This window comes from Coturnix japonica, chromosome 1, assembly GCF_054131305.1.
Source record: "Coturnix japonica strain WE chromosome 1, WE-NBRP24, whole genome shotgun sequence".
Taxonomy (NCBI): Eukaryota; Metazoa; Chordata; class Aves; order Galliformes; family Phasianidae; genus Coturnix; species Coturnix japonica.
The window spans coordinates 88,800,291-88,827,147 of record NC_140663.1 but is presented as its reverse complement, the minus strand read 5'-3'; the positions used below and the strand labels follow the sequence as shown (position 1 = coordinate 88,827,147).

The 26,857-nt window shown below is 36.1% G+C and overlaps 1 protein-coding gene across 33 annotated transcripts in view; it reads left to right on the top strand.

Annotated features, from left to right (window-relative positions):
- The window catches only part of ROBO2 (roundabout guidance receptor 2), an 862,058-nt gene that overhangs the window by 700,096 nt on the left and 135,105 nt on the right, over positions 1 to 26,857 (top strand). For all 33 annotated transcript variants that reach the window (XM_085527515.1, XM_085527477.1, XM_085527497.1 and 30 more), the window contains exons 3-4: positions 20,564 to 20,721; positions 22,641 to 22,761. In XM_085527515.1, the coding sequence (XP_085383641.1) occupies positions 20,564 to 20,721; positions 22,641 to 22,761 (279 nt within the window). The remainder of the gene's footprint in view (positions 1 to 20,563; positions 20,722 to 22,640; positions 22,762 to 26,857) is intronic.

Below are 26,857 nucleotides of genomic sequence, written 5' to 3'. Positions count from 1 at the left end.
AAGCTGTTTCTTTCTGACAGAGAGTTTAATTAAACCAGTCATAGCAGGTAGATCAAAAATCTAAATGTTGATGAAAATGCATAGCTGGGGATTGCTTTGTTTTGTTTTCCTACTTTATTTCAAGTTTTTGTAAGCATTATATTATCACTTTCCTACCCTCAAATACAGCTCTTTATCCTTATACTTACTGTAACTCATCTTTTCCCAGGATTTTTTTTTTTTTTCAAGGACACAGTGAATATACTGAATGCTTATACTAAATATGGAGAAAAAGTATGTTTCTTAGTAGAAGAGCCCGTCTGTATTCTATGGTCAAACACTCTCATGAAAGAAGACTAGGACCCAAAATGGCAACGGGTCTTGAATGCTAGCAGGCTTTCTTACCACGTTTTTCATGGTGGATAGGTTATCGTTTTCTAAATACTTAGTTAAAAGAAAGTGTGTTACTTTTTTTTATCTCTTTAGTAAAGAAAACAAGCAATTTCAATAGGATTTACTGTTTTTTCTTTAAAGTGACCAGGAAGAACATGCCATTAGCAAACAGTTTACATACATTCATTCATTTAAATGAAAAAGTTAAATAATAGAAAAATAATAATAATAATAATAATTTCAGGCTCCACTGGTATCCAAAGAAACAGCATTTGTAACATCATACAGAAAAAAAAAAAAAAAAAAAAAAAAAAAAGTATTACAATATTTCCTTAAAGTGCCTTTTAAAATATTAACAATAATACCAAGGAGTTGATGTTAAGCTACTCAAAAATATTCTGGAAAAATAAACATGCTGATACTTGATTTTTGTATAACAGTGTCACCACAGAGCTGCAAATATGCTTGATGAATATCTCACAGTGAGTTTAGACATGAACTGAGACAGAACCAGGGTTCTCTACTTTCACAGTCACCTGCTTGGCTTGTCAGCCATCTCAAACAAGACTGAAAAATGTTCCCTTCTATGGAGCACAGGACACCATACAAGGAGTTTATCATCTCCTTTGCTTTTGCTCTTATCCCATTCCCTCTCCATTTTCCTTTCCCTTTCTTACCTACTTCTTTGTAGCCATTGCCTGAACACAACAGTAATCACTTTGAGCCCTTGCTGATGCAGAACAAAAATTGGGTAAGCCTAAATCTACATCTCTACCTTGGGGCTACCTCTTCTTCAGCACAGTCTTCTTCAGAGTAACAGCATTATACAGCAAGAATGCAGCCTCAGCTCAGCCTTCTGGGGAAACTCAATGGAATTGATACAGGCAAGCAGCTGCTGCCTAAGTAAGCAAGGAGATGGTAGGGTGAAGCTGGGACCCACTTTTCTGGAATTTCCAGAAGGAAGAAGTGTTGTAGGGTTGTAGTGAAATTAAAACTGAAGCAAGAAGTTGTCATTGGGCATATATACAAACGGGGGCAGTGAGCAATGAATTATCAAACATTTTGAGCTTTTATTTTCATTGAGACATCTAGACTTAGGTGTTTAGTTTCTGGAAGACAGCTTATGAAAACTATGAAGAAATAACTTGCTATATGATTTAAATCTTACTTCATTCTGTCTGGAGGAGGCAGCTGGAAGGTATTGGCAATGCTGTTTAAAGAATAGATATGCTTACATAGATAATTTCCCTGGTCACTTTAGGTGAGCACTTTTCCTCCTGTGTTATTGTGTTGAATCATTGCACCCAGCCTAGTCCCAACCACTTCTCAGTTTTTAGAGGCTCTTATTTAAAGATTGCTGAATGGGGCAATGAACTGCAAAGATTATTTCTATGATAAAAAAGAGGTACAGTGGAGAAATTATTTGTATACTGCTGTTTAAAGTTCAGTACTACCACTTTTTTCATGACAATGTGGAGACCATAATATATTTTGAGAGAAGGTAGGTGGTGTAAAAATTTGATCACTCTTCATCACTTGAAGTTGGAATACAACTAAAATCATGCAAGTCATTCATATTGGTGCTCGGATGTGTTCTGTGTATTTGAGACTGTGACCTCATTTACTGCATAAACTGATTTTTAAACAATCATCCTCTGTCCAGCTGTGCTCCTTGGGTATGTCTGCATGACAAAGATTCTAGTTGCAATGTTGACAGAAAAAGAAAAAAGCCTTAAAAGCTACTTTTCTCTGTAACTCTCATTGATGTCTCCATGTTGAATTATTCAATCACAGATAAAATAAAAAACCCACATTCCTAGGTGAATAGCTAATTCCTTAAGTTACTGAATAGTCTTTGAAATCACAGAATCACAGAATCACCAAGGCTGGAAAAGAAATATTGTTCTGTTGTGCCAGCAGTTCATAATGGTGAATTTAGGAGACTAGTTTGATACTGGCTTTATTTTCCGTTTCCAAATCCCCTCCATATCAGAAAGGCCACTTTGTAAATAGTTCCTGTTTCCAGGTTGTTCATGGCCTTTGCTCAAATTCAGGATGGAGATTATGCTGTCCTATTAGCTCTTTTAGGGTCCAAGGAGTGCCAGCCATGCCATGTGTGAGCAATCTGTAGGCACCATTAGCACTGCTTGAGCAGCTCTTGATGACACTCCCTATGAAGTCGATTAAGGACATCAGGGGGTGGGCTGGACTGCTTCATTTTACTAACATCCCTCATTAGGGGTTGAAGGATGAGGAGCTTGAACAGGTGATTTTTGTATTTTGAATTTAAAATGGCAAAAATAACCAGAGTAGCTATGTCCTTTATTTGGCATTTATTGCTTTCTCTGCATTTCCAATCCCTGTGTCTCAAAACAAATCTTTGACAGATCGGCCATTTTACAAAGTCTGAAAGATGCAGTAACTCCAATTCTCAGCAAAGGAAATCTAGACAGAAAGTAAAGACAATAGAAATCAGTTTAGTGTTTCATATGTGAAAGGAAGTCATTTTTCAGCACACACACTGATGACAGACAGCCCTTCTTGTCACAGCTTGGACTGAGCTGAAAACTCTTTCGCTTCTACAGGAATCTTTAGTACTGTCCATCTTGGGAAACTTGGGAGGTTATAAATATTCATGAACGTAGCATTATTGAAGAGCTAAGTGGAACTTGCATTTGTCCTTGTCTCCATAAGCTTCTAAGCGTATTTCTGGAGAGTACACCAGTGAAGCTGGTGGTGGCCTTCAGCATTCTTGTTTTCAGTGATGATGCTAAATACCTCTAGCTTTTAATTCCCAGCAAATACAGATAGGTGTTTCATGAAAGTAATGTAAAATATATAATAAAGTGATTATAAGCTGTAATAATTAAGACATGGGGAACATGATTATTATTTTTTATGTGTTTGGTCAAATCTGAGGACAAATATTGTTTCTCACCAGTGAACCTTGTTTTACTACTGTAGTGCAGATATGTTAGGAAATAGTTTTAATAGGAGACCTAGTCTGTAATTCTTTCTATTATTTATTTTATTTTATTTTATTTTATTTTATTTTATTTTATTTTATTTTATTTTATTTTATTTTATTTTATTTTATTTTATTTTATTTTATTTTATTTTATTTTATTTTTTCTCTTCTACAGTGTTGTTTTTTTCATTATCATTTCATTATCATTTTACAGACTTTGCAGGGGAATACAGGATCATACAGTCCTGCTTTTCTTTGTGAAAGTTTTCTTTGGGTAACGGTGCTCTTAAACTGAGTAAGGTATACATGTCCACTCTAGGAAACACTGTTATAGTTAAAAATGACTTGAAGTGGGTAATGGAAGGACTACCAACATTCAGGTTCACTCATGTTAACACAACTGTTCTCCATCTTTAGTCTTGACACAGTGCAAAAATGAAAACAAAACAAACTATTCAAATCATCCATTTTCTGTAAGGTATTCAGGTATCTGATCAAGACATAAATTCATAGTGCTAAAAACCATCTCCTTTTGGAAACAGGGACGTGTAATAATCATATACCCTCAGGCAGGAAACACTTTGTAAGAATGCACTATAGAGCATTCTAAGAGGAAAAGATTTGATACATTTTGAAATGACCATTTTATTATACTATAAGAGAGCAAACACATATGGTTTTATTGTGATAATGATTTCGCTACAGTTTTAAAAAACAACACTGAAGTGGTCAACTTAAATTAGTCATGTATCTTTGTTGCAACCAATCTCTCGAATTAAAGCTTCCATTCTGTTCCACTGGTGAGCATTCCCATTCTCACTACAGATTCTCTCTCCACAACAGCAGATGGATGCAGTGAACAAAATGACTTATGCAGCAAGTACATATTCGAAAGTGCTATATCTGTGTGATGCTCTTTATAAATTATCATCTCCGATTTGAAACTTGTTTTGTTTTGTTTGCTTACATCTTCATGAAATTAACACAATGGTTTTTGCTTTTAAAGCTTGTAGTTACACAGAGATTTTTTTGCTCTACCATCACTTGTGTTAGGTATTTTTGACAAACGTTGGCTTTAACAGTTTAGTTACCCTTCCCATATATAGCAATTGAAAAATGAGACTGTAGTACATTTTGTTACTCTCTGTACAGCTTTTGTTGTCAGTTGTTCAATTTACACAGTGCTTATGTAGGAAGAAACAGTCACTACAGTAATTACGTCTCTTTTTTCTCAACATTCCATCTATCTTCCATTTCATATTTAGGGTATCTCATTTAATTTTGTTTAGTTGCTGCAAGGAAATACAGTGGAGAGTGTTTTCAACATTAATACTTTTTATGCCAGTTATTTATTTTCCGAGTTATTTATTTTCCAAGTTATTTATTTTCAACTATCTCAGTGAGTGTTTGAGAGAAATGACTTAGTTTATCTGCTAGTGTGTGCAATAAAGATAAAATGAGAGATTGTTTACTTGGCTAAAAAGACACATTATTTGTTTTCTTTTGAAATAGCTGAGAGTGTGGCACATAAATGATAGCACAAACAGCAATTGGCATCTCCAGCAGAAAGGCTTGATTTGGTAAAGGAATATCAAAAGCAAATTTTAGAAAAACAGCCTGACTTATTGTATTAAATAACATTATTCAGCCTACATACTGATGTCTAACTGAGTAACTGTCCGTGATTTATTTTTATAAATTTTGTTATGATGTGCTTTATAGAGTTGTCATTTGGCCCACTGCACTAGGAACTATACAAAGTACATAGAGGAGACTGTAAACATGTTTTAAACTGATTTATTTAAATAATCATGTAAGTCAGCAAAAGAAGTCTGACCATCCATTTACATCTGGGAACTGAGATCAGTTAACTGTCCACACTCACTCAGGAAGTCCATTGTAAGCCTCATAACTTGATTTCACTTTGTACCAGCGTGGTATCATGTGAATGCTGTCTTTATATAAATGGATTTTTTTAATTATTATTATTATTTTGTTGTGCTTGTTCAAAAGAGACAATAATTGTTGATGCAGAAAGTATTAAATGTTGTTTGCATTTCACATTTTTCCTTTAAGAGTGTTTTTCTTCTAGTCTGTTATTTTCTTCTAATGATGTAGGACACAGCACTTTCTCTGTTGTTCTACTTACACAGATGTGTAACCTGCAGCATCCATATTTAATTGTCTCTGTGTTGCTAGTCAAACAACTTTCATGGAAAGTTTCTAAAATCCATATTGGATGTTCTATGGTGTATATATTTAAAAACAAATATAAGTTTTGTGGAAATAGAAATCAGATTTGAAGCCATGGAAAAGAACAGTGGATGGTATTTAATTAACACTTCAAGGAACTTTGAATGGTATCACACTGGACAGATCCTTGACTCAAGGCTTCAAAGCTGCCTTTATCCTATCTAACAGTCTAAGCTGCATACCCTGGCAATCTATGTCAGTTTTTCTAGTAACCCTTCTTCTGCATTTAAAATGGAAGTTATGTCTGAGTTAGCAAAATATTTTCCATAGCAGATGTCAGATGGCAAAGAAACAGATACTAGACAGCCTTAGTGCTGAGGCTACTGGGAAGACCTTTTATCTCTACCTTTGGGATCTTTTATTAATGTATTATTTGCCACTGTAGGGAAATATACTGAAAACAAACCTGGAACTCTAAATATCACATAGAATTTCTCTAAATCAGCAGAACAATTTATTTTGATGGAAATTGTTCAAGTAATTGTGATTAGGCTTATGTTAAGAGTAAATCTATTAATCACATAGCTAACCATAATGGTAATCATCATTGTAGAGCAGGTGTTTTCTACTTGGCCAGAATTTTACTGTTGGTGTCATCAACCTCATCCTGACAGTGAAAAGCAAGAAAATGGCACACAGTTAGCATGGCTGCAAGGGAAGTCCTTTTGACTTGGAGCTGGAACAGCTCTTTTTCAAGAGGGAAAACAAGAAAGAAGTGACAGTTCTCTGTAAGTACCAGGGCCTGAGGAATTCTGCCTCTGAACATGACCTAGGGCACAGTTACAGTGCCTCAGGCATCCTCAAAAGTCATGCCTAGGTGTCAGCTAATTTCTGCTCAGATATTCAGTCATGTGTAAGTTTATCATAATGATAAATAATAAAAAATCATAGTAAGGCTTTACACTTGAAAAGCCCCTGTATAATTCTTAGTTTTCCTTGGTACTGAAAAGTGATGGATATTTTAAGACTTTATTAGAAAGTCTGACTTGTAAAATATATTGATGGCAATTTTAAATTATTATTTTTTAGATATTAGATTTTAAACAAAAAACGTACTAAAAGATTGAACTGGAATGTCTTTTATTATCAGTGCAGGTATCACTATTGCTTAATTCTGTAAACTGTGTCGACATGAACTCTTCTCCCAATTGAAAAACACAACAGGGAGTAAGCAATAACATAAAATTATTTTTAGAAAATGCATTTTTAATTACTGAACTGCTTAATTATTGAGTACTACTGAAAATATCCTGTGAACCTCATCACTATGCAAATGTATTCCTTTTTGGAAACAATTAAATGATAATAAAGCATTCTTCTTTCTTTTACAACATATTACCGTAATGAAGCTGTTACCTCTCAGTGAGCATTTTAATGAGTTTTAAGTAACATTTTAATGAGCTCAACATTACCATAAACCCAAGGATTAGACAAAATTGAATTTACTGGTGAAAGGGAAGGGTTCATTAAGAGTTAATTATATTGTTTTAGAAGAAATATAATGCATTTTATGATGTGTTATCAACCAAGACTCCATTGTGAAATCTATACTTATTAATAGGTGTAGCAGTGCCGTTATTATATCGACATAAATACATGGGTTTGCACACTACTGCTTGGGTTTCCAATGAAAGTTTCAGTATTGAAATCCCTGGGTCAATTTTATGTTTATCCTCTTCGTTATTACATCTGAGGAAAAAAAATGCCAAGCTTTGTATTACTAGATTGTAATTCCATCTGCAATTTTTTATAAACATCATGAACAGTGAAAGTAAAGTTTAATGGATTTACCATTGCTACTAGGATCTGAAGGCAGGTTATGAACAAATGTCTTAGATTTGTTTTTAAAGAATAAGATTAAAAAAAAAAACAAACAAAAAAAACAAACTGATAGGGAAATATGAGTCTAAACCACTAGCACTACTGGCATGCTGACTGCAATGATACACTGCTGAATTTCTACAGTCTTTAGGCTCCTGAATACCTGGAAGTGCCAGGTTAATTCCCACTCTACATGCAGCAGCTCTGTGTCAGTTGTGCTATACATTCCAATATGTTTCATTAGCAAGCTCGGCACAATGCAGAGTTTTGCTGCTTGTGCTCAGTAAGTTCAGTTACATAGCAGATTTACTGCTTTGAATCCACCAGTGTTGACATTTCTGTTTAACTTTTTGACAAACGTATGGAGGCTTATGGCTTAGAGCCCTGAGGTGTATGCTTAGAAGAATCAAAAGAATAAAATCAAATAAATAAATAAACTGAAAGAATAGGAAAATGTAAAAATAAAAATGTTAAGCAGGGTATTATTAACTGTGCTGAATTAGTATGGTGCTCTTCTGTTCATGCAATAGCCCTAAGACTTGCTATTTAAAAATACGGAGTTTTGCTCACATCACAGCCTTTCACTAGAAGTGGGAAGGGGAAGACTGTGGAGAATTCAAACCTTTCACAATTTTCAGGGAAAAAAAAAACCAAAAAAAACCCGAAAAGAAAACCAAAAAAAAAAAAAAAAAAAACCAAAAAAAACCCCAAAAACAGTTAATCTCCTGTACCCCACTGTTGAGAGGAAAAGAGCATTTTAACCAATGTCTGTTAAGTCTGAAATTAATTGTGACCAGTAATTAGGCCTGCTGGAGTACTATTGTTCCTGTGTGTATGAGACCCAAAGGTGTGTCATGAAGGTGATCATTCTAATGGGCGAGATGGAAAATGTTGCAGTAAACCTTAAGTTGAATAGATGCTCAAAAGGAAATGTAAGCTAATGCATTCTAGGTATGACAAGAAGAAAACAGGGAGCCTCAGAGTGTGTAGTTATGAGTTACGTTGTACCAAATGGCTGCTCAGCAGAAGTGTTTCCATTCTTTCTGAGTTGTTTCCAGCTGGTCTGTCTGTTCTAAGAAGGAAAGAAACCCCAGCGAGGAGAATTAAATCATTAAAATTAAGCATATGAGCTATCAGCTGGGCATTGTTTTACACCCCGTGTAGTCTCCCCCAAAAGCTCACCTCTTTGATCAAGCATGGAAGCACAGCAATGCATGTGGAAGTTTTCATAGAGAAATGAAAATGTTCCACACCTACATCTGGAATTGTTCAGAAAAGGCGGAGAAGAGCTACAGAGGTCCTCCTCAAGGGAGAATTTAATTCAATTTGCCTTAATTGAAGCTGCACAAGCAAACTAGAGATTGTTTCCAGTTCTCCTGGTCTCAGAGAAATCCCACAGCATGCACTGGTTACATGAGCTATTGTGTTTTATGTATTTCTCGTTCTAAATTTAGGGAAATATAATGCATAGTTTAACAATACGTTTTCCTTGGTGGAAAATCAGTTTTAAGTGGTTCTATTCTCCCCTGACCACTCATTTCCTCTGCATGTATTAGCTTGTCATTCTCTCAGTTGCTTATGGATCTGGGCTGTGAAGTGGGTCAGTGGAGTGATCTAGATTAAAAGTCTTCCAAACAGGAGAAATTTTTCTTTTCTTTTCTTTTCTTTTCTTTTCTTTTCTTTTCTTTTCTTTTCTTTTCTTTTCTCTTCTTTTCCTTTCTCTTCTTTTCTTTTTCTTCTTCTTTTCTTTTCTTTTCTTTTCTTTTCTTTTCTTTTCTTTTCTTTTCTTTTCTTTTCTTTTCTTTTCTTTTCTTTTCTTTTCTTTTCTTTTCTTTTCTTTTCTTTTCTTTTCTTTTCTTTTCTTTTCTTTTCTTCTCTTCTCTTCTCTTCTCTTCTCCTTTTCTTTTTTTTCCTTTCTCCCTTCCCTTCCCTTCCTCTCCTCTTCTCTTTTACTTTTTTTTTCTTTTCTCCCTTCCCTTCCTCTTCTCTTCTCTCCTCTCTTCTTTTCACCTGTTCTTTTTTCTCTTTTCATCATCTTCTCTAATTGGCATGAAATAAAACATTTGTGCTATTTAGCCTAAGGTCTATCCCAGGTGAATAACATGGCAGGCTAAAAATTCCCTTTGTCCAATCCTATCTGGGCTAATAATCTAATCTGCCTATTTCAATATTATACTTTGTCTATCATATGGTGCATGAATACTTTATCTTGTCAGAATAGCCTCTTGTTATCTAATTCAATTGCAGAATGATAGTAGCTATACAAATGTACACAAATGTAATCATTTGTGAGAGTCACAGACACAGGTGCCTTGTGTTTAGTTAAACTTAGTACTTCAGAGAAATAAAATGAATGGTTTCAACATGACAGAAAGGATTGTGTTTAAAGTAATACCAGTTTCAGGATTTAGTTATTAAAGGTTCCTGTGCTGGGACAGACTCTTTGTTGCACTAGTAATTTATGTATAAAAACTGAAGAGAGGGAAAGATTGTAAAAATAATTTTGTGTTCTAATAGTAAAATTAACAGTCATCTTTCCCACACCAAGACCCTGTGGAGGAATTTGAGCTCCTCATCTGAATGACCTCTCCAGCCAATGCATAACACAGTTACAGTTACAGGCTGTTTTACAGGTACATCCCAGGTTGTTTCTTCTCTATAGCCTGGGATAAATAGGCTACAGAGAATTGTGCACTTGTCCAGCTCTCTCTTTAAAGACTTCAGCAGATATATAGTTATTTTCTCTTGCACTGAACTGCCAGAGGAATGTTCAGTACCAAAGATGTAGAAGGATGTGTAAGAACCATATTTAGTTCTTCTAGTTGTAGTGCTATGTTAGTTTTCCTATTATATAGCATTTGCTGTACATGAAATAGTACTTTGGGAATATGGTGTTAGTTATGGGAAAAAAAAAAAAAAAAGATTGTTTCACATTTACTGCATATTACACCACTTTCAAAAGCACATCTGAGAGCTGGTGAAACCACTCAGGTGAAGGTCATTTTGAGTCTCACACACAGCATACCATAAAGGAGGGTGGAGCTGGACACCCAATCTTTGGTCTCCCTCTGGGTGCTGAAACTTACCTTTCAAAAGTGTTGCTTTAGGCTATTACAGTTGGTCTTTGCTCCCGCTTCTTAATTTTTTTTTTCTTCTCTCTTGCACCATGTAGTGAATAATAATGAGGACAATGTGAACTCCTGCTTTAAGAGAAAAAGAGTATAAATGGGAGAGTTATTTCATATTTTGTAGAAGTAATTCCTTATGTTATTTGAGTAGCTAAAATTGCAAAAGATTTCCTGTATATTACCCTATTATCTTCTTTAATTTCCATAAAATTGCAAATTTGGGGCATCCTATTTGTGGCTAGACTGCACAAAACCACCATGTTACCTAGATGTTTTGTGACATCTCCTACCTGTTAGTACACTGACAGAATTCAAATGGCTCTCTCCAAAGAGCATTTGATATGATGTCTGCATTTCACGTTGCTCCTTACATTTCTTAAGAGCTCTGAGAGCTTAAATTCATTATGTAGAATGACATAACTAACATAAGCTATTTTGTTTTGTTCATGATAATCCAGAGAACTTTTCATCAAGCATTTTTGGGCAGATATTAAACCTAGATTTTAAACCTAGATTTTAAAACTCAGATGTTAAACCTAAATTTCTTCTGTGAAGAAATTTCTTCTGTGAAGAAATTTCCATGGCAAAATTAAAAACAAAACAAACAAACAAACAAAAATACATACAAAAACCAAACACTTGAACAATGGAGCAAACAAGTGTTCGTCTTGTCCTCGGAGACAGGAGTTGGAGCTCTAATGAACAATGTCTTTGGACCACATGTCACTTGCCTTTTGAATTTAATGTAGAATATTCTGAGGGCTGCTCTGAAAGTAAGGCCTCCTATTTTATTATGTTGGCCTACAACATGGGAGAAGGTGTTGGTGGTATGGCAATAGGGGCTGAAACTTCCCACCAGTATTCTGTTGCATGTTGTTACCATGTGACAAATGGCAGCAGACGGGCAGTCTGACAGAATGATGTCTGACATGGCAGTGAGGATGAAGCAACAGAGTGGAACTGAGTTCCTCTGTGTGGAAAAAAAAAATGGCATCTATTGACATTCAGTGGTGCTTGTTGGATGTTTATAGAGACCAAACAGTGGATGTGAGCATAATGAGGTGGTGAGTAGAGCCTTTCAGCAGTGGTAACAACATGAAAGACAAGCCATGTTCCAGACAGCCATGACATAAAGTGCATCTCAATCAGCTCATCCACATGAGTCAACAGACCTCAACAAGGGAACAATGTACAGAGCTTAATATCAGCTTTAATGTATTAGAAACAATGATCTAAATATTGGAATATCACAGCAGGTCCCACGAATACTCACACAGGAAAAGAAAGAAGACGATATGCAAGTATGTCAGGGCCTACTGAAGCTATAGGTGTCTGAAGGTGACAGTTTCCTGGATTGCATCATTACTGATGATGAGACATGATGTCACCACAACGAGCTGTAGTCAAGTCAACATGTGAATTCCTCAACAGAGAAAAGGTTCAAGAGACAACTCGCAGTGGGCAAAGTGATGTACACTGTTTTTCAGGATAGGAAAGTGGGGATCCTTATGAATTTCCTGGAACCTGGAAAAACCATCAACTCTTAACTGCTACATCCCAACACTAAGCAGAACACTCAAACTTCCAGAATCAGGCCAGGGAAGAAGACAGCCTTTTACTTGAAACACAAAAACACCAAACCCCAATTAAGATTGTGGATTACATTTCCAGTCTTGGCTGGACTGTCATACCACATCCACTATATGATCTGGATTTGACACCTTCTGATTTCCATCTGTTCAAGCTGATGAAAGATAGACGGTGTGGGCAACATTTTCCAAACAACACTGATGCCGTCATAGCAGCTGTGAAACACTGGGTCACTTCCACTGGTAGAGATTTTTAGGAGCCCAGAATGGATATTTCTGTTCATTGCTAGTGAAAATGCCTAGCTAATGATGGTGACTCTGTTGAAAAGTAATATTTTATAGCTCAGAACTTGCTTTAGCAAATAGTCTTATTGTGATCTTTGTATCTATTGAAGTTTCCATGGAAATAGTAGGAGACTGCTTTAAGAGCAACCTATGTAAGATAATGTTAGAGAAAAATAATATGTAATCAGAGTTAAGGGATTTGGAGGTTGGAGTTTTACTGTAAATCCCTGGAAAATGTGGGGTGCCAAATTTGACAACAGCTATGGTAGCTTGTTCCCTTCTGCTATCTCAGTCCTTCTATACACAGGTCTTTTTTCTCTTCTCTTCCTTAGCCTTGAATGACAAGACTTGTCTGAGTGACAGCCATGCAAGCATGTTTTATGCAGTGTCTAGTAATGTGTTTGCTGGGGCAAGTTCTGAAAAAGTCAAAGCAGCTGATCTCTGCAGGTTAACTGTTAAAGAGTCACTGTTGTCTCAGGTCCTACAGGAAATACTACTGCAGAGCCAATGTCAATGACTTACTGTCCCTTATGGGACAGCAGACACAAAGCCAGACAGACTTATGTTGAAATGTGTTGAAATGGCACCTAGTAAGCATCTGAATGTGACCTGTTGACACAAGGACGGTTAGTGGCATATGGGAAGAGATGGTCCAAAAGCTGCAGGCAGCTTTCACCTGTTCTGTGAGACAGTTGTGGATACAGCAATTACATGGTGAAACATAGCTGTACAGTCCTCTTGCAAAGCTTAATGATCTTACGTTATCATAGTTTATCAATAAATATGCACCTAGATAGCTCTGCTCAGATACCTGTTTTCAGTCCTGACTTTTGAAGAAAACAGTAAAAAGTCCTGGCAGAATGAAATCCTGCTTTCAAAAGTGGTATAGATGAGTTTTATTTTATAAATACCAGATTTAGCTAGAGAGAGACACCGAAGTTTGATGAAGAGGATGAGGGACAGAAGGAAGAGAGTTCTTATGTTGGGAAAAAGCTTGTTTTGTTTGATATGTTGCCTAATGTTGCTAAAGCGTACAAGTAATGTGACAGTGACCCCCTGCCAAGACGGGAAAGCATCCCAGCTGCTGTGTATGTGTGTTGTGCATATGTACACAAGGAGTTTATTAGAGAGGCTATTCACACTTCAGTAGAGGTTGGAGATTGCATTCTGTATTATATTGGTTAAATGAAGCATGTAACCTTCTATATTTCTTGTACAAGAAATATTCATTCATTTGTACTTGTTTTTATCATTCACATCTGGTTTTACTCCTTTGTTTTACTGAAAGCACATGTTATTTTATAGGTGTTTTGACTGGGCTTGAACTAGAAGCCCAAGGAATTGAAGCAGTATAAGTGATTGTAGGAGAAAAAACTTCAGTTTGGAAACAGAAAAAATACAGCAGATTGATACTGTGGCAAACAGGTAGCATTCATGAGGTTGAACATAGTTCTGTATGTACCTGGCAATGCTACTTCTGTGCTCATAGCAGTAAGCCTGAATGCTATTATACTGTTGTTTGTGAACTTGCTAATTAAATCTGTTTTCTGGGGATTCTCTGTGCTGTACTATGTATGTAGAGAGCAGTTGGTGTGTGTTCTTCAGTGGTACTCAGACAAAGGCTTCCACCTGAGATTCATTCATGTATATTTGACATTCGGTAAAATCTAGGTGTTTTTTGATATTGTTGCTTTTGAAAATTGGTTATATGTTTATAATGCCTTTAAGATTTTATTTTCTTGTGCCTTTGCAGAGATTACTCCCATATTCTTGCTGCAAAGTAGACATGCTGGCAGGCTAATGACAGTGAAAATACAATACTTCAGTTGTGATGTGATTTTATTTGAAGTTCTGCTCCAGTTCACACCTGATATTCACATTAGTTGGGAAAAATAAATGACTAGCCCATGATCTTCTGAACATGCAGCCCATTAAATGTAAGGAACGCGTAAAAGCTAATGGCAGACTTAAGTTTAAAGGATCGTTAAATAACTATTCCAGTAAACTGCTGAATGTCTGATTCTTGTTAAATCTTAAGGCTTATCAAACTGCATTTTTCAAAGTTCATTGCCTACAGTTATGATCCTAGGTCTTCTATAAAGTTGGTGAACTTTTAAGAAAGTAATAGGGTTTTAGTTTCAGTGGAATATGGATCTTGGTACTATGCCTGCTGTTAACAAGAGCAGTCCGTGTACTGCATTTATCCAGAGTGATTATGCTTTAAAAAAAAAAAAAAAAAAAACAAAAAAAAAACAAAAAAAAACAAAAAAAAACCCAAAAAACCAACAACAAAAAACCCTCTGCTCTGTGTCCTAGAGAAACTTTTTCAATAAATTGTGTTGTGTAGCTGTAGATTCCTGAAATTATTTAAATGTGGTCTGTAGAATATTTGCATTCATAAAGAATACTTGGTTATGCTTATTGCTTCCCTTGGCCTTTTTTTGACTGTTAGAACATAGAGTTGCTTTTGAAGATTTATGGCAGATAGGTAGTAAGTTTGCTGATTCTTAACTGCAACATTCAGGATTTCTTGATGGAAAGAGGTGGGATTGTTAAAAAATTTCTACTTCACTGCAACAGAGACAGGTGATAGAACTGTATTTTCATTTTGAATCTGTCCATTTATTTGATGATGGCTTTTCATACACTTGATTTCTAATACTTAGATTCTCAGATTGTCAATTAGCTTTAAGAAATACTCTGTTCCAAAGCAAGGGTGTCCCAAATTATGTTTAAGCATTAATGCTGAGCAAAGGTTCAAATTCTGTAAATAGCTATATCTGAATACACATACTGTTAAAAGCTTTAGAGGATGTGTCAGAACTGTTTTTTCCACATTATTCTGTGGATTTTTTTCCGAAGCATGAAAATATATTTTCAAACTCCCTTTAACTATAAGTATTGAGTAGGTTATTGAGTTCAGAAGTACGTGAAATACTGAGTAAGAAAAAGGCTTGAGGCCAAAGAAAGAGGCTGAATCTGAAAGAATGAGTATTCAGTTTGTTTCTTTACTCAGATATCTCTCTACTATTCTCTTCCTCACTTTGATTTACAAGGGCCTTACAAATTGGACATCAAAACTACTGGAGTCTTTGAGAATACCTTAACACTTCTGAAAATTAATCTCTCAGGTTTTGGAAAGTCTGAACATTTTGAGTCATGGTAAATTAGCTAGCATGTATGTCTCCTAGGCAATATCTATATCATGAGATTGAAGAAGGATAGGAAAAGGAAACAAAACCAAACAAAACCAAAAACAAACCAAACAGTATAGCTCTCTACTGCTTTTGCAAAAATGTCCATGATGGTTGACAGCTCTTCCAGAGTTGTACACATGCAGAGGGAGTTCAGGACTCCTTTGGAGTACTGCTTAGAACCATAGCCTAAATTGTGATTTTGTTCCTAACTTCCCTATCAAACTGTGACAGACAATTAAGCAAAAGGTATGGCAGCAGCATCCTCTAAGTGTATCATTCTTTTTCACAAGGAAAGTTGTTTATGACCCCTTTTTCTTTTTTGCTACCCGATTCCAGCAAGCAGTGCCAGCTTGTTCTGAGGCCATTTAAGTAGATTATAAATACTATTACCCAAGCTCTGAAATACCCCCCTGCACATTACATTATTTCAAATACTTTAATCCTTTAATCTGTACACTATGTGACATCTGGTTAGTTATCTGACATAATAATTCGTGTTGACTGTGTGTATCATTATGTGTTATATGAGAGAAGTGCCAAGCAGTCATAGTGAGATGAGGATTTAGTTAAATGCCTATGAGGCAGTGACTTGGATCAAGGGAGACCTACCTGCATGTGGCATATGACCAACCTACCACCAGTGCAGCTGTGTAAATTCCTTTAGTGAGTGTAATGATATCCTCAGATAAACACTAAACAGAACAGGAGACACAAGGTAAACTACTAGAACCCAAGTTACAGAAGCACATTAATATTTACTTGATATTTCTTTATACCCTCTAGTCAGTGTGACAGATGTAGCTGTGTTTTAAGATATTATAATTCATTGAAAAATGGGAAAAGGAAGCTTTACCTCCCTCCCCTCCCTGGTAATATCAGATGTTCACTGTCTATATTACTGGGAGGAGGAGAGCCAAGTGCTGGTGGGAGAAGACGGCAATTATTCCAGAGCCTCCTGATGGGCATGTGCTTCTTCCTTCCAGCTTCACTGCTTTGGCCATGGGCTGAGGACTCATGGGACATGGACCAGATTGAAAAAGTAGAAGCAGACAGATGGTTATTTGTAGTCTTCATGTAAATGTAAATCCTATAAAAATGTTTTCTTTCGAAGGGCTCGGAAGCTTTTGCAGTGAAAAGCAGGATTAAGACATGGTTATCTAGCCTAGAATAATTTTGACCTCGACACCTTTCCTCCCACCTCATAAATGTTGTTTTATCTCTGGCTCCTTTAAACAAATGGACAGAGCCTTAGTCAAGGAAATTAATTTGGTTTCCACATAATTCCCTGAGTTTACAAGCATTGGTTTAGCTTTGGCCTGGATTTGGGCCTAAGCTGGCAGGTGCTGGTGAGCAGTTGCCATGATAGCAGGAATTTCTTTTTATTTTTTTCCCTAACTCTGGCAGGTCCCTGGCCCCATTTATCTTGCTGCTACTGTTGCTAGATGTCATTGCTTTACATTACTGCCCTCATGAATACCTGTAAGTGGGCATGCAGGGTTTTGCATCCCTTAAAGACTGATGTGACAGTTCACAGACATCTATCTTGTTTGAGCAGCACCAGCCTTGTTAGAACTACAAAGAGACTTATCAAACTTTAATTAACTTTTGTCCACAGAACCATCATCAGCTGTACGTGTGACCTATCTGTCCTTTCCCACCCGGTAGCCTCCCAGTGCCTTCCCAAGAAGCAGAGCCTGGGAGCCTTGTGCAGCTCCAGGGCTGTGTGTAGTTGAGCACGAGGGAGTCAGCACTGCGACCGACCTGGAGGAGGGGAGCAGGGGCCAGGCCGTCAACTCTCTGTCTCTTTGGTGTCCTTCATTAAATGTGCACTGAGGGCAAGCGTTAATGTTGGATTAGAGCAAAAAAGTACGTGACGTGAAGAGGGGGAGCCTAATGGCAGTGCTTCACCTCTTGCAATGAATTTTTAAAAAGCCCTGAGGAGGGCTGGCTTTGAGAGGGAACAAAAGCCTCTTGCCAGTGTCTGGAGAGGGAATCTGCTCAGGCATGCTAGCAGTTATTTGGAAGCATATGGCAATTGTGGATAATTGGTTGAGGAATATTTTGCAGCTCTCAGCCATTTTTCTGTTTTCACAGATGATTGTGCTATTTGATATGGTGAATGCACTAAGCTGTGCTGCAACTTTTCCATTTACCCTCGTAATATGTGTGAGCTCCACTTCCTGTTGATGTTCCCTCCTTCTGTTGCTTTCTGTGTTGCTGAGATCTGCTGCAGTGCCAGGGCAGCTAAGCATGCCAGCCAGCACCCCAAAATCTCCATCATGAGCCCTAGCATGTCACATGGGGGTAACATTCAGATATGCTGGGGTAGCTACACTGATCAGATTAATCTGTGCTTTGTATTGGTGCTGTTACATTCTGTTAAAGGCACTGAGGCAGAAAAATGGCAGCCAATGCCCTTTAATCTTTACCTTATTGATTTGGAGTTTTTTGTTTGTTTGTTTTGTTTTGTTTTGTTTTGTTTGTTTGTTTTTCTATTCTTTTCATTCCTTTACTTGGCTTTTTGTTATTATACTCTCTAAACTCAGAGTTTCCCCTTTTCTTCTCTGATTTATTTTCTCTCTGTATTTCACACATTTTTCTCTCTTTCAGTTTCAACTTTATTTTTACCTATTTCATTTTTCTCACACAACATCATTTATTTTTCTCCAAAGCACAGAATACTATACATGGAAATACTGAGATATATCTATCCAAGATTTGCATATGTGTTGAGGAACACAGCAAGTTTAAATAAACACTGTAGTGTCAGTTTTGTCTCCCATCAAGTCACATTTGCAGTAGGGCCTGAGTAAAGGAATGTGATAAAATTAAATCACCTTTTAGCTTCATATTCTGCAGCTGATTAGAACCTTGCATAGCTGCAAGAATGATTCAGAGAAAGTGAATGTAATTTGCTGTGTATCACCCCTAAGAAACTCTGTTCTTCAGCTTCATGTAGCATTCAAGGAAAAGGATTTCCTTGGAATTGCTGCCAAGATTTAGGAGTGGGAAGGATAAAGTCATTGTGATGTTGGAACTGCTGATTTTCTGGGGATTTTCCACTAATGTATTTGCACTGGAGTTCTGCAATTATATAGTCTAGCCAATATAAGTTAATATTAATTTTTGTGTTACATTAGCAGAAAAAGCTCATGTTTCCTATTTGCCAGTTGTGTGAAAGAGAACAAATCACTGCCTAGAAGCACTTTTTTTCCTGTGTAGCATAATATACCAGAGACGTGTGAAAGTGCTTCCCCAAATAGGTGCTTTTGTAAGACCTTTTTTTTTCCCCCTCATTCTTTCCCTGAGGGTGCTGAGGTATCAACTTTCTTGGCTTTGTTTGAAAAATGGTGTAATGCAAAATCATAGAATCATCGAACGTATTGGGTCAGAATAGACATTACAGATCATCCAATTTCAACTTCCCTGCATAGGTGGATTGCCACCCACCAGCTCAGCTGCCCAGTGCCCTGTCTAACCGGGCACTGGCTACCTCCAGGGATCAGGCATCCACAACTTCTCTGGGCAGCTTGTGCCCATCCCTCACCACCCTCTGAGTAAAAAAATTCCTCCTAATATCTAATCTAAATATCCCCTCTTTTAGTTTAAAGCCATTTCCTTTTGTTCTATCACTATCAGATCACACAAAAAAAGTCAGTCTATTTATAATTTCCTTTGGAAGGCTGCAGTGAGACCTCTCCTGAGCCTTCTCTAGATTGAAAATGCCCAAGTCTCCAACTCTTTTTTTATAGGAGTGGTACAGCCTACCATCTTATCATACTACTTCTGTGTTGTGCATTTTGAAAGGTTACTCTATTTATCTTGAAGCACTATAAATTCTGCTTCTATCAATTTGATTATTGGAAATCAAAGATACTGGAGTGTTTTGTATTAATGAGAAATATTTTTGAGTTGAGTTGTTTATTAACTGTTGGATAATATGTATCTATTGGGTATGTTACTTGAGAATAATGAGTTCTTGCCAGAGTTACATCCATTTCCAACTGTGTCAATTTTATTTTATGCTTGAAGAGCAAGGTGTAAATATTCACTTTCTTACAGTTAGGAAAGGAATTAACTACCAATTAATTCCCTCCTTCCTCTGGGATCTATCTGTGTATCCCAAAATGCAGAACAGTGTGTTACATTGTATGCCATTTTGAGTGCTACCTTTATAAGCCTTTTCTTGTGGCTTATTACAGAACAGAAAAATATTCACTTCCAAGTGTTAAAGTGGGGCACATTTCATTAATACTGAAAGCAGTAAATTATCTCTGCTTATGAGATGAAACTGAGCAATTTCTGCTGAACTCTTCCTGACTTGCTCCTTCACTAAGATACGGTGTTTTCTAATTTCTCAGAGGGCCATGTTTCCATTAAGGTCAAGAACTGTTTAAAAGCCTTACGCAGCTGAAATTCATGGAGGGGAAATGCCCTAAATTCTGTTTCAGTAGTTCATCTAGATACCTTTTCAGTTTTATGTTTATAAGGATGTCGATTAACCTAGAGACTAGGATACATGTGGAAGAATAATGATGAAATGGATATCATTGTAGCGTACTGAAGCCAGCTATTTGTACCTAATCCTTTTTTTATATGAGTTCAATTTATGTGAGAAGCTAACATGCATTGCCTAATTTAATTTTCAAACACCTTGGTAATTCAGATATTTTTTATTTTCTGTGTTGTGGGACAACAGTAGTCAAAGTTGCAAAAGTATTAAGAACCAAAAAAAAAAAAACCAAAAAACAATCCCAACCTACCTCTTTTACAAGGAGTATTGCTTCCTATAAGGGAAAGTAAACCTTATGTTAGGGGTGAAACAACTAACGGGTGCTATAGATCTTATATATATATATATATACATATATATATATATATATATTTCCCTCTTATACAAGGATGTCACTTCAACTAACGTTTTCTCCTCTCCCTCATTTACTACATTAGTGCTGCGAGATGACTTCCGCCAAAACCCTACAGATGTTGTTGTGGCAGCTGGAGAACCTGCAATACTGGAGTGTCAGCCACCTCGTGGACACCCTGAGCCTACCATCTACTGGAAAAAGGATAAAGTCCGTATTGATGACAGGGAAGAGCGGATCAGTGTGAGTACATCTCATATGGTTGTTGATAGACATGAAGCCTGCATTAAAAGCACAGCAGCTGAGCACAGCAGCTTGTCTTTGGGTCTTTCTTTTGTGTACCCAATAACATACATCACTGTAATGGAAACCAGAAACTGCTTGGCTTTGAAGTCACCAACTTGGAATAGGACTGGCTTTGGGTATTTGCTGTGTTGAGTCTGTGGAAGGACAGACAGAGGAGCCATGGGTTCCAAAATTGCATAGACAGGGAAAAGTAAATCTAAACATACTCATCATTCCCATAGTGACTCGTTATTATACTTGTGAGTTTTCCTCTGTTTGTTCCTTCTGATCTGTGTGTCCAGCTTGAACTTCGTGAGGCTTGCATTCTGCAAGACTTATAACTGAGTCCTGTTAGAGCAGTAAATTTGATTGTGTAAAGTATGATGTTAGATATGAGCTGTCCCACTTTGGAACTCAGTGGATGCCTTTGACAAGTTTGGCCTTACATTTTCTTCAGTCCTCTGCAGAATGAGAGCAATATCAGACCCTACGTAAGAGAGGTGCCTTAAAGATAAAACCAGTCATATCAGTGAGGTACATGGTGTTCTATGTGAGATGAAAACAACCAACCAAACAAACAACTAACCAACCAAACAAAAACAGAAACTGAGTATGATTACATTAATAAGCTAAAAATTAGTTTGGAAATTGAGCTGTGTGTTCTAAAGAAAGTCTGAAATTATATTCTAAAGTTTAATTGTTCCTGAATGTGAGTGCGTAGTGAGTAGATGTGTAATGATGGTATTTTTGTGGTGGTTCCTTCTTTGTACTGAATGAAAAAGGGTCCAGCACAGTCAAATTATTCCATGCCGTGTGCAAACTGGTGGGACAAAATAAGGATGCATGGACATATTTAATTCCTTGTTTTAATATTATTAAGCTTTTCACTACTGATATTAATTTAATAGAGTGGTTTTTTGTTTGTTTGTTTGTTTGTTTGTTTGTTTGTTTGTTTGTTTTGATTGATTGATTGGTTGGTTGGTTGATTGTTTTACATTGTTGTATATGGTGATATGTAATTCATCCAGTGCTTCAATGTTGAAGTACTGTTATTCATTGGTTTGGATGTCTAAGAATCTAAGTAGTTGCTATTTCTGGTATTATGGGCCAGATTAGCTACTCAAGAAAAGGGTGAATGGAAAGTTGCAGAGAACTGTGTGTCACTCCCTGACTTTTTAAGTTTCTGTGGCCATTATTCCTAGTTTATTTGGAAGCACTACCTCCATCTCTTAACACTTACTGTGACTTTGTAGCTTGCAAATTTGTTACTTTATTTCTTTCATCTACCCTACTCTTTCACTCTACAAACATCCTTTGCTTCTGTAGCCAAGAAAATATTAAGCTTTATGGGAGTGAGGTGAATTCTTGATTTGGGCTTGTTTCAGTTTGTTTTCATCAAGGAAAAGAAAAAAAAAATCTATCTTAATCAGTGAACAATAAAACTATTCAGGCAACAGTAACAATAAAATGAACTGGCTAAATAAAACTAAGTGAAACTGTGTTTTTCTTAAGAGAGATGTCAAGAGTGCTTTACATATCATCACGCAAGAAATAGAAGCATGCTGCATTGGCAAAGAGGCAGAAAGCAGTGATAGTCTTTGAAAAGTAAAGCATCTGATGAAAATTGAGGGGAAAAAAAGTACATTTAAAATCAATCAGTAAGATATAATGTGTTCTAGATTGTTTTTAAGATATTTAAAGGTATGGGATTATTATTTTGTAGACTTACAAATATTTACAATATTTATTATATATATATTTAATATATATTTATTATTTAAATGCCTTAATTGTGGAACTTGTTTGCCTGAGTAGTTTTTTTTCCCAATATCTTCTGTTCATCTGAATTTTAAAATGTATTTCTTGTTTTGAAACAGATACGTGGTGGGAAGCTAATGATCTCCAATACACGGAAAAGTGATGCTGGAATGTACACTTGCGTTGGAACCAACATGGTGGGGGAAAGAGACAGTGATCCAGCAGAACTGACTGTCTTTGGTAAAGCTACTCTAGCTTTTGTTTCTGTTTCACTAGAAATGTTATATATTGAATTGATCTAGGTGACTCATCAAAACATGAGGCAAAATCAGGTTAGCAAAATGGAATAATATTGCTTAAGTTGCATTTTCAGCTAGTGGTTTCAGTGGCTACAGTTTAATGGTGCAAGATTTTCCTTCTAAGCAGATTGTTTAAATTTATTTGAAGGTCCTTAGTTTTATGCACATGCTTAGAAATAATAATACCGGAAAATAATACTCTTCCTTTCTAATTTGCCAAATGTAATTTAGCCACTTTTAGTACAGTTGACAGCACCTACTTAACAGAGGTATGGACCAGTATTGCCTATTTAAATAATTACTTATTCATGTGAAATCAGACCTTTGGAGGAGAGCACAGAAGAGCTGAATGGACCAGTAAAAAGTCATTAGAGAAAATCGGAGATCAACTTTTTGAATATGTAGTGATATTTCTGTCATTTGTCTTTTAAAGGACACGGAGCTTTTCATCCAGAAAACTAAGGACATTATTTTGGGTTTAGGTGTTGATTAATGAATAGAAAATGGCTAGGAGAGAGTCCAGAGTAATACTGATCTTTGAGCTCAGTGCATCCTGCTAACAACTGGATAAGAAGCAAGGCCATTAAATCCTGCTGTGGTACATCCTGTAGTCATGACATTTCTATTTACCGGTAGCTGTGATTCTGTAGGAATCAGTCAAGACATCTTGAGCAAACAAAGGAAAATCAATAAAGAAAAAAGCCTTTACTGCTAAAAGAAATAATTAGATACATACGAAAAAGAAATACTCTTAGTGCTCCTTCCTACTACACCTTCTTAATAAAATACTGAAATTCCAAACAAGACTGCTTATAATTCTAGTAAGATTTTCCAGAGATACTTAAGCTACTTTGCAGAGTAGGTGCTCCTTGTTTGCTCACATAATGCCTAATGTGGTGCACCAGAAAACTAAATTGTAGATATTACTGTCTGTGTCTGCATATATATACAGCTCAGCAACTTTGTCCACCTTAAAACATATGTTGTGGGTCTCATTAAGGAACACAGAAAAGTTTCTGCTTGACAAGATTCATGAGTGACTTGAGGATTTGCTGTTCTCTCATATTACAAGGCTGTGAAGGCTTCCACTCTACTTATTTTCTCATGTATTCATGGAAACATATGATTTAAAAACAGAAATAGTATACCTTGCAGAAAACACAGAAAGGATCTCCATTATATTATCATGTCCTTCACAATCTATTGAGGTCATGCATAGTCAACTACAGTGTTCTGATTTTGGAGAGACTTTAATAATAGCAATCAACTTATAAAATATCATCTACTTTGTGAATGCAGAACAAAATTAGCAATTAATGAAATTAAAAGCTTTAATTATATTTTACTGTGCTAGTCTGCTTTAATATATATATATATATATTTAAAATTTACTTCCAATATGGTATCTTCCTATATAAAATTTCTAACCTGTATAGGTGTTCCCTTCCTGTCTTCCTTTTTCCTATGAATAGCATGCAGAAGAAGTAGCTCAACTTATAATCTGTTATTTGACAAGATAATTCTACTTTTATATGCCCTTCCCTGCATGCCATCTAGCCCTGAAACTGTGATGGTATATTGGGCTCACTGTATAGATGTGTTCAGTTTAATTCTGGCCCACTCTATACAAAAGAAGATGACCTAGCTTTTTCTTCCATCAGCAGAACAGTTGTACTCCTCTCCCATAGTACAGGCAGCAGATTCTGCACGGGTGCTCTGAAGTGCATTACCCATTATGTTTACAGGAAGCAATGTATCTTATGGAGATAGTTCAATCGGTCTTGACTGTAAACGCTGATTAGCAGATTGATATTATTGTTTTTTTAGTTTTGTTTTATTTTTTGTTTGCTTGCTTTTGTTGTTGTTGTTGTTTGTTTGTTTTAATAACAAACCCAGAAAAACCTTTCCGTACAGTGAGGGCAGCCTTAAACTACACTGTTCTCGGAAATTTCACAGTAGGTCAAAAGGCTTTCTATGATTCAGCCACTGTTACTTTTGGCTCTACAAGTTTTTCTGCAATACCTGAAGTTAATTTCTGCATATCACTTCTGACAGATCTCTGGCTTCCGGTGCAGTAAATTTAGCTTGAGGCATTGCCTGTGGAAAAACTGAGTCAGTATGCTAGTAACTAAAGGCCCATTGGGAACAGCATGGAAGCCTAGCCTAAAAGACTTTCCTTTCCTGAGTTAAACATAAAATAAAATAAAATAAAATAAAATAAAATAAAATAAAATAAAATAAAATAAAATAAAATAAAATAAAATAAAATATAAAGAGGGCAATAAAACCCTTGGAAAGAAATAGGGGAAGAAAATATGTTTCCCATATGCAGAATGTATTCACTCAGATGGGTACTCATTCAACAAACTTTGCTGAGAGATTTTTGAAGGTAATACCTGTACAGCTCTCACAGAACAAGTAATTTTTTTTATTTTATTTTTTTTCCCAAACCCATATGCATAGGAAACATAGTTTTCAACATTTAGGCCCTCACCTGGGATGAAGATCTTCAAGCAGTCTGTTAGAATCTGCGCACACTGAATTTCTTTCATTTCTAAGATATTATTCTTCAACAAGCAAAAACTTGTGAAAGTGAATACTTCCAAAGGAAAATATAAAATTGATAACATAATCAGAGCTTCTGAAAATTATTCCTGTGTTTGAATAGTGACAGCAATGGTATTAGACGTGGTTACTCCCCTTTTCCACAGTTGCTTGTTTTTGCCTTTGTGATGCCCCAAGGTGTAATCTTGGAGTATAACATGGATACATATTCTGTCAGACTTGGGGTGGCTTTAAAGGAAAGTTAATAACTAATCCATCAATCCTCATATCCACAGAAAGAGGAAACATAGCACTTTTTGACTATGGACACATTTTTTAAGTGCCATATTCAGAAGCATGATACAAATTAGGCTGCTTTGTATTTGGGTTAATAGCCTTTGGCTGAAAAAAATTCAGGCAAGATGAAACACAGAAACAATTTCATTTCAATTTGTAAGAAAGCTAGGTTTATAAACACATAATAAGGAAACAGAAATTAAATAAAGTAATAATTACTTTTAAGTTAGCCTTTACCATTTTGTCATACTCTCACACTGCTCTCAAGTAAGTTTTCAGGATGGTTTAACTATTTCAGACTCCTTTTTGTTCCTTTGGACTTTAAATGTTATGTTTGAAGAGAATGTACAAAGATATATCTTGTATATTGATTCTTAAGCTCAGTGAAATCAATGAAAGCCTTAATATATCAACTTCAAGAGACTGGCACCAGGCAGTGAAAAGAAGTGAGTTATATTTAGAATAACCTCAAAAGAATATAAATTGTAGCTAATAAGAGTATGAAAATATCTTAAAAGATATGTCAGTTTAGACATATTAAAGATTGTTTTGTGTTAATCTTTGATTTTATCTTTGGTACCCAAACCTTTCTTCAGCTAATAAGGTCCTGTGGGATGAAGAGGTACTTTCTTCTGATGCTTGAAGAAATATTTGCGTTTGATGTTCTCTTGATATTGTCAGACTAAAACAGATACCATAGTTCCAGCAAGAGTATACTGTGATGACAAGATGTTAGAAGAAGAAATCCGAAAAACCCTTAATGAAGACATTGTGCCCCATTTTTCTTTCCTGAATTCTGACGATATGGAAGGCCCTAGCAGAATCTTGTCACATTGTATCTTGCAAATTAGTCCCAAAAGATTTGTCAGCCATGTGGAAAACCTTCCTAAATCAAGTTTACATTCACAGTTCAAGGCAGAGATGTTAGCAGTGTGCATTTTGTCTTTCAGAGCTTAACTCTTCCTGTTTTTCTTCAAATCCTTAATACTTCCCATTTGCAGCATGCTTGTGGCAAGTTTGTAAAGAATCATTGTGGCTTTGCAGTATTTGTCATCCATTGGTACTAATAAGACGCATTAGGATGATTCAACAGTGAAAAAGTGTTTGATCAAACTCCAAATTTTGTATTTATGCTTAGTAAAACCTATCTCTGCAATTAACACCTTGTTAAAGGTATGCAATAGGAGGAAAACAAT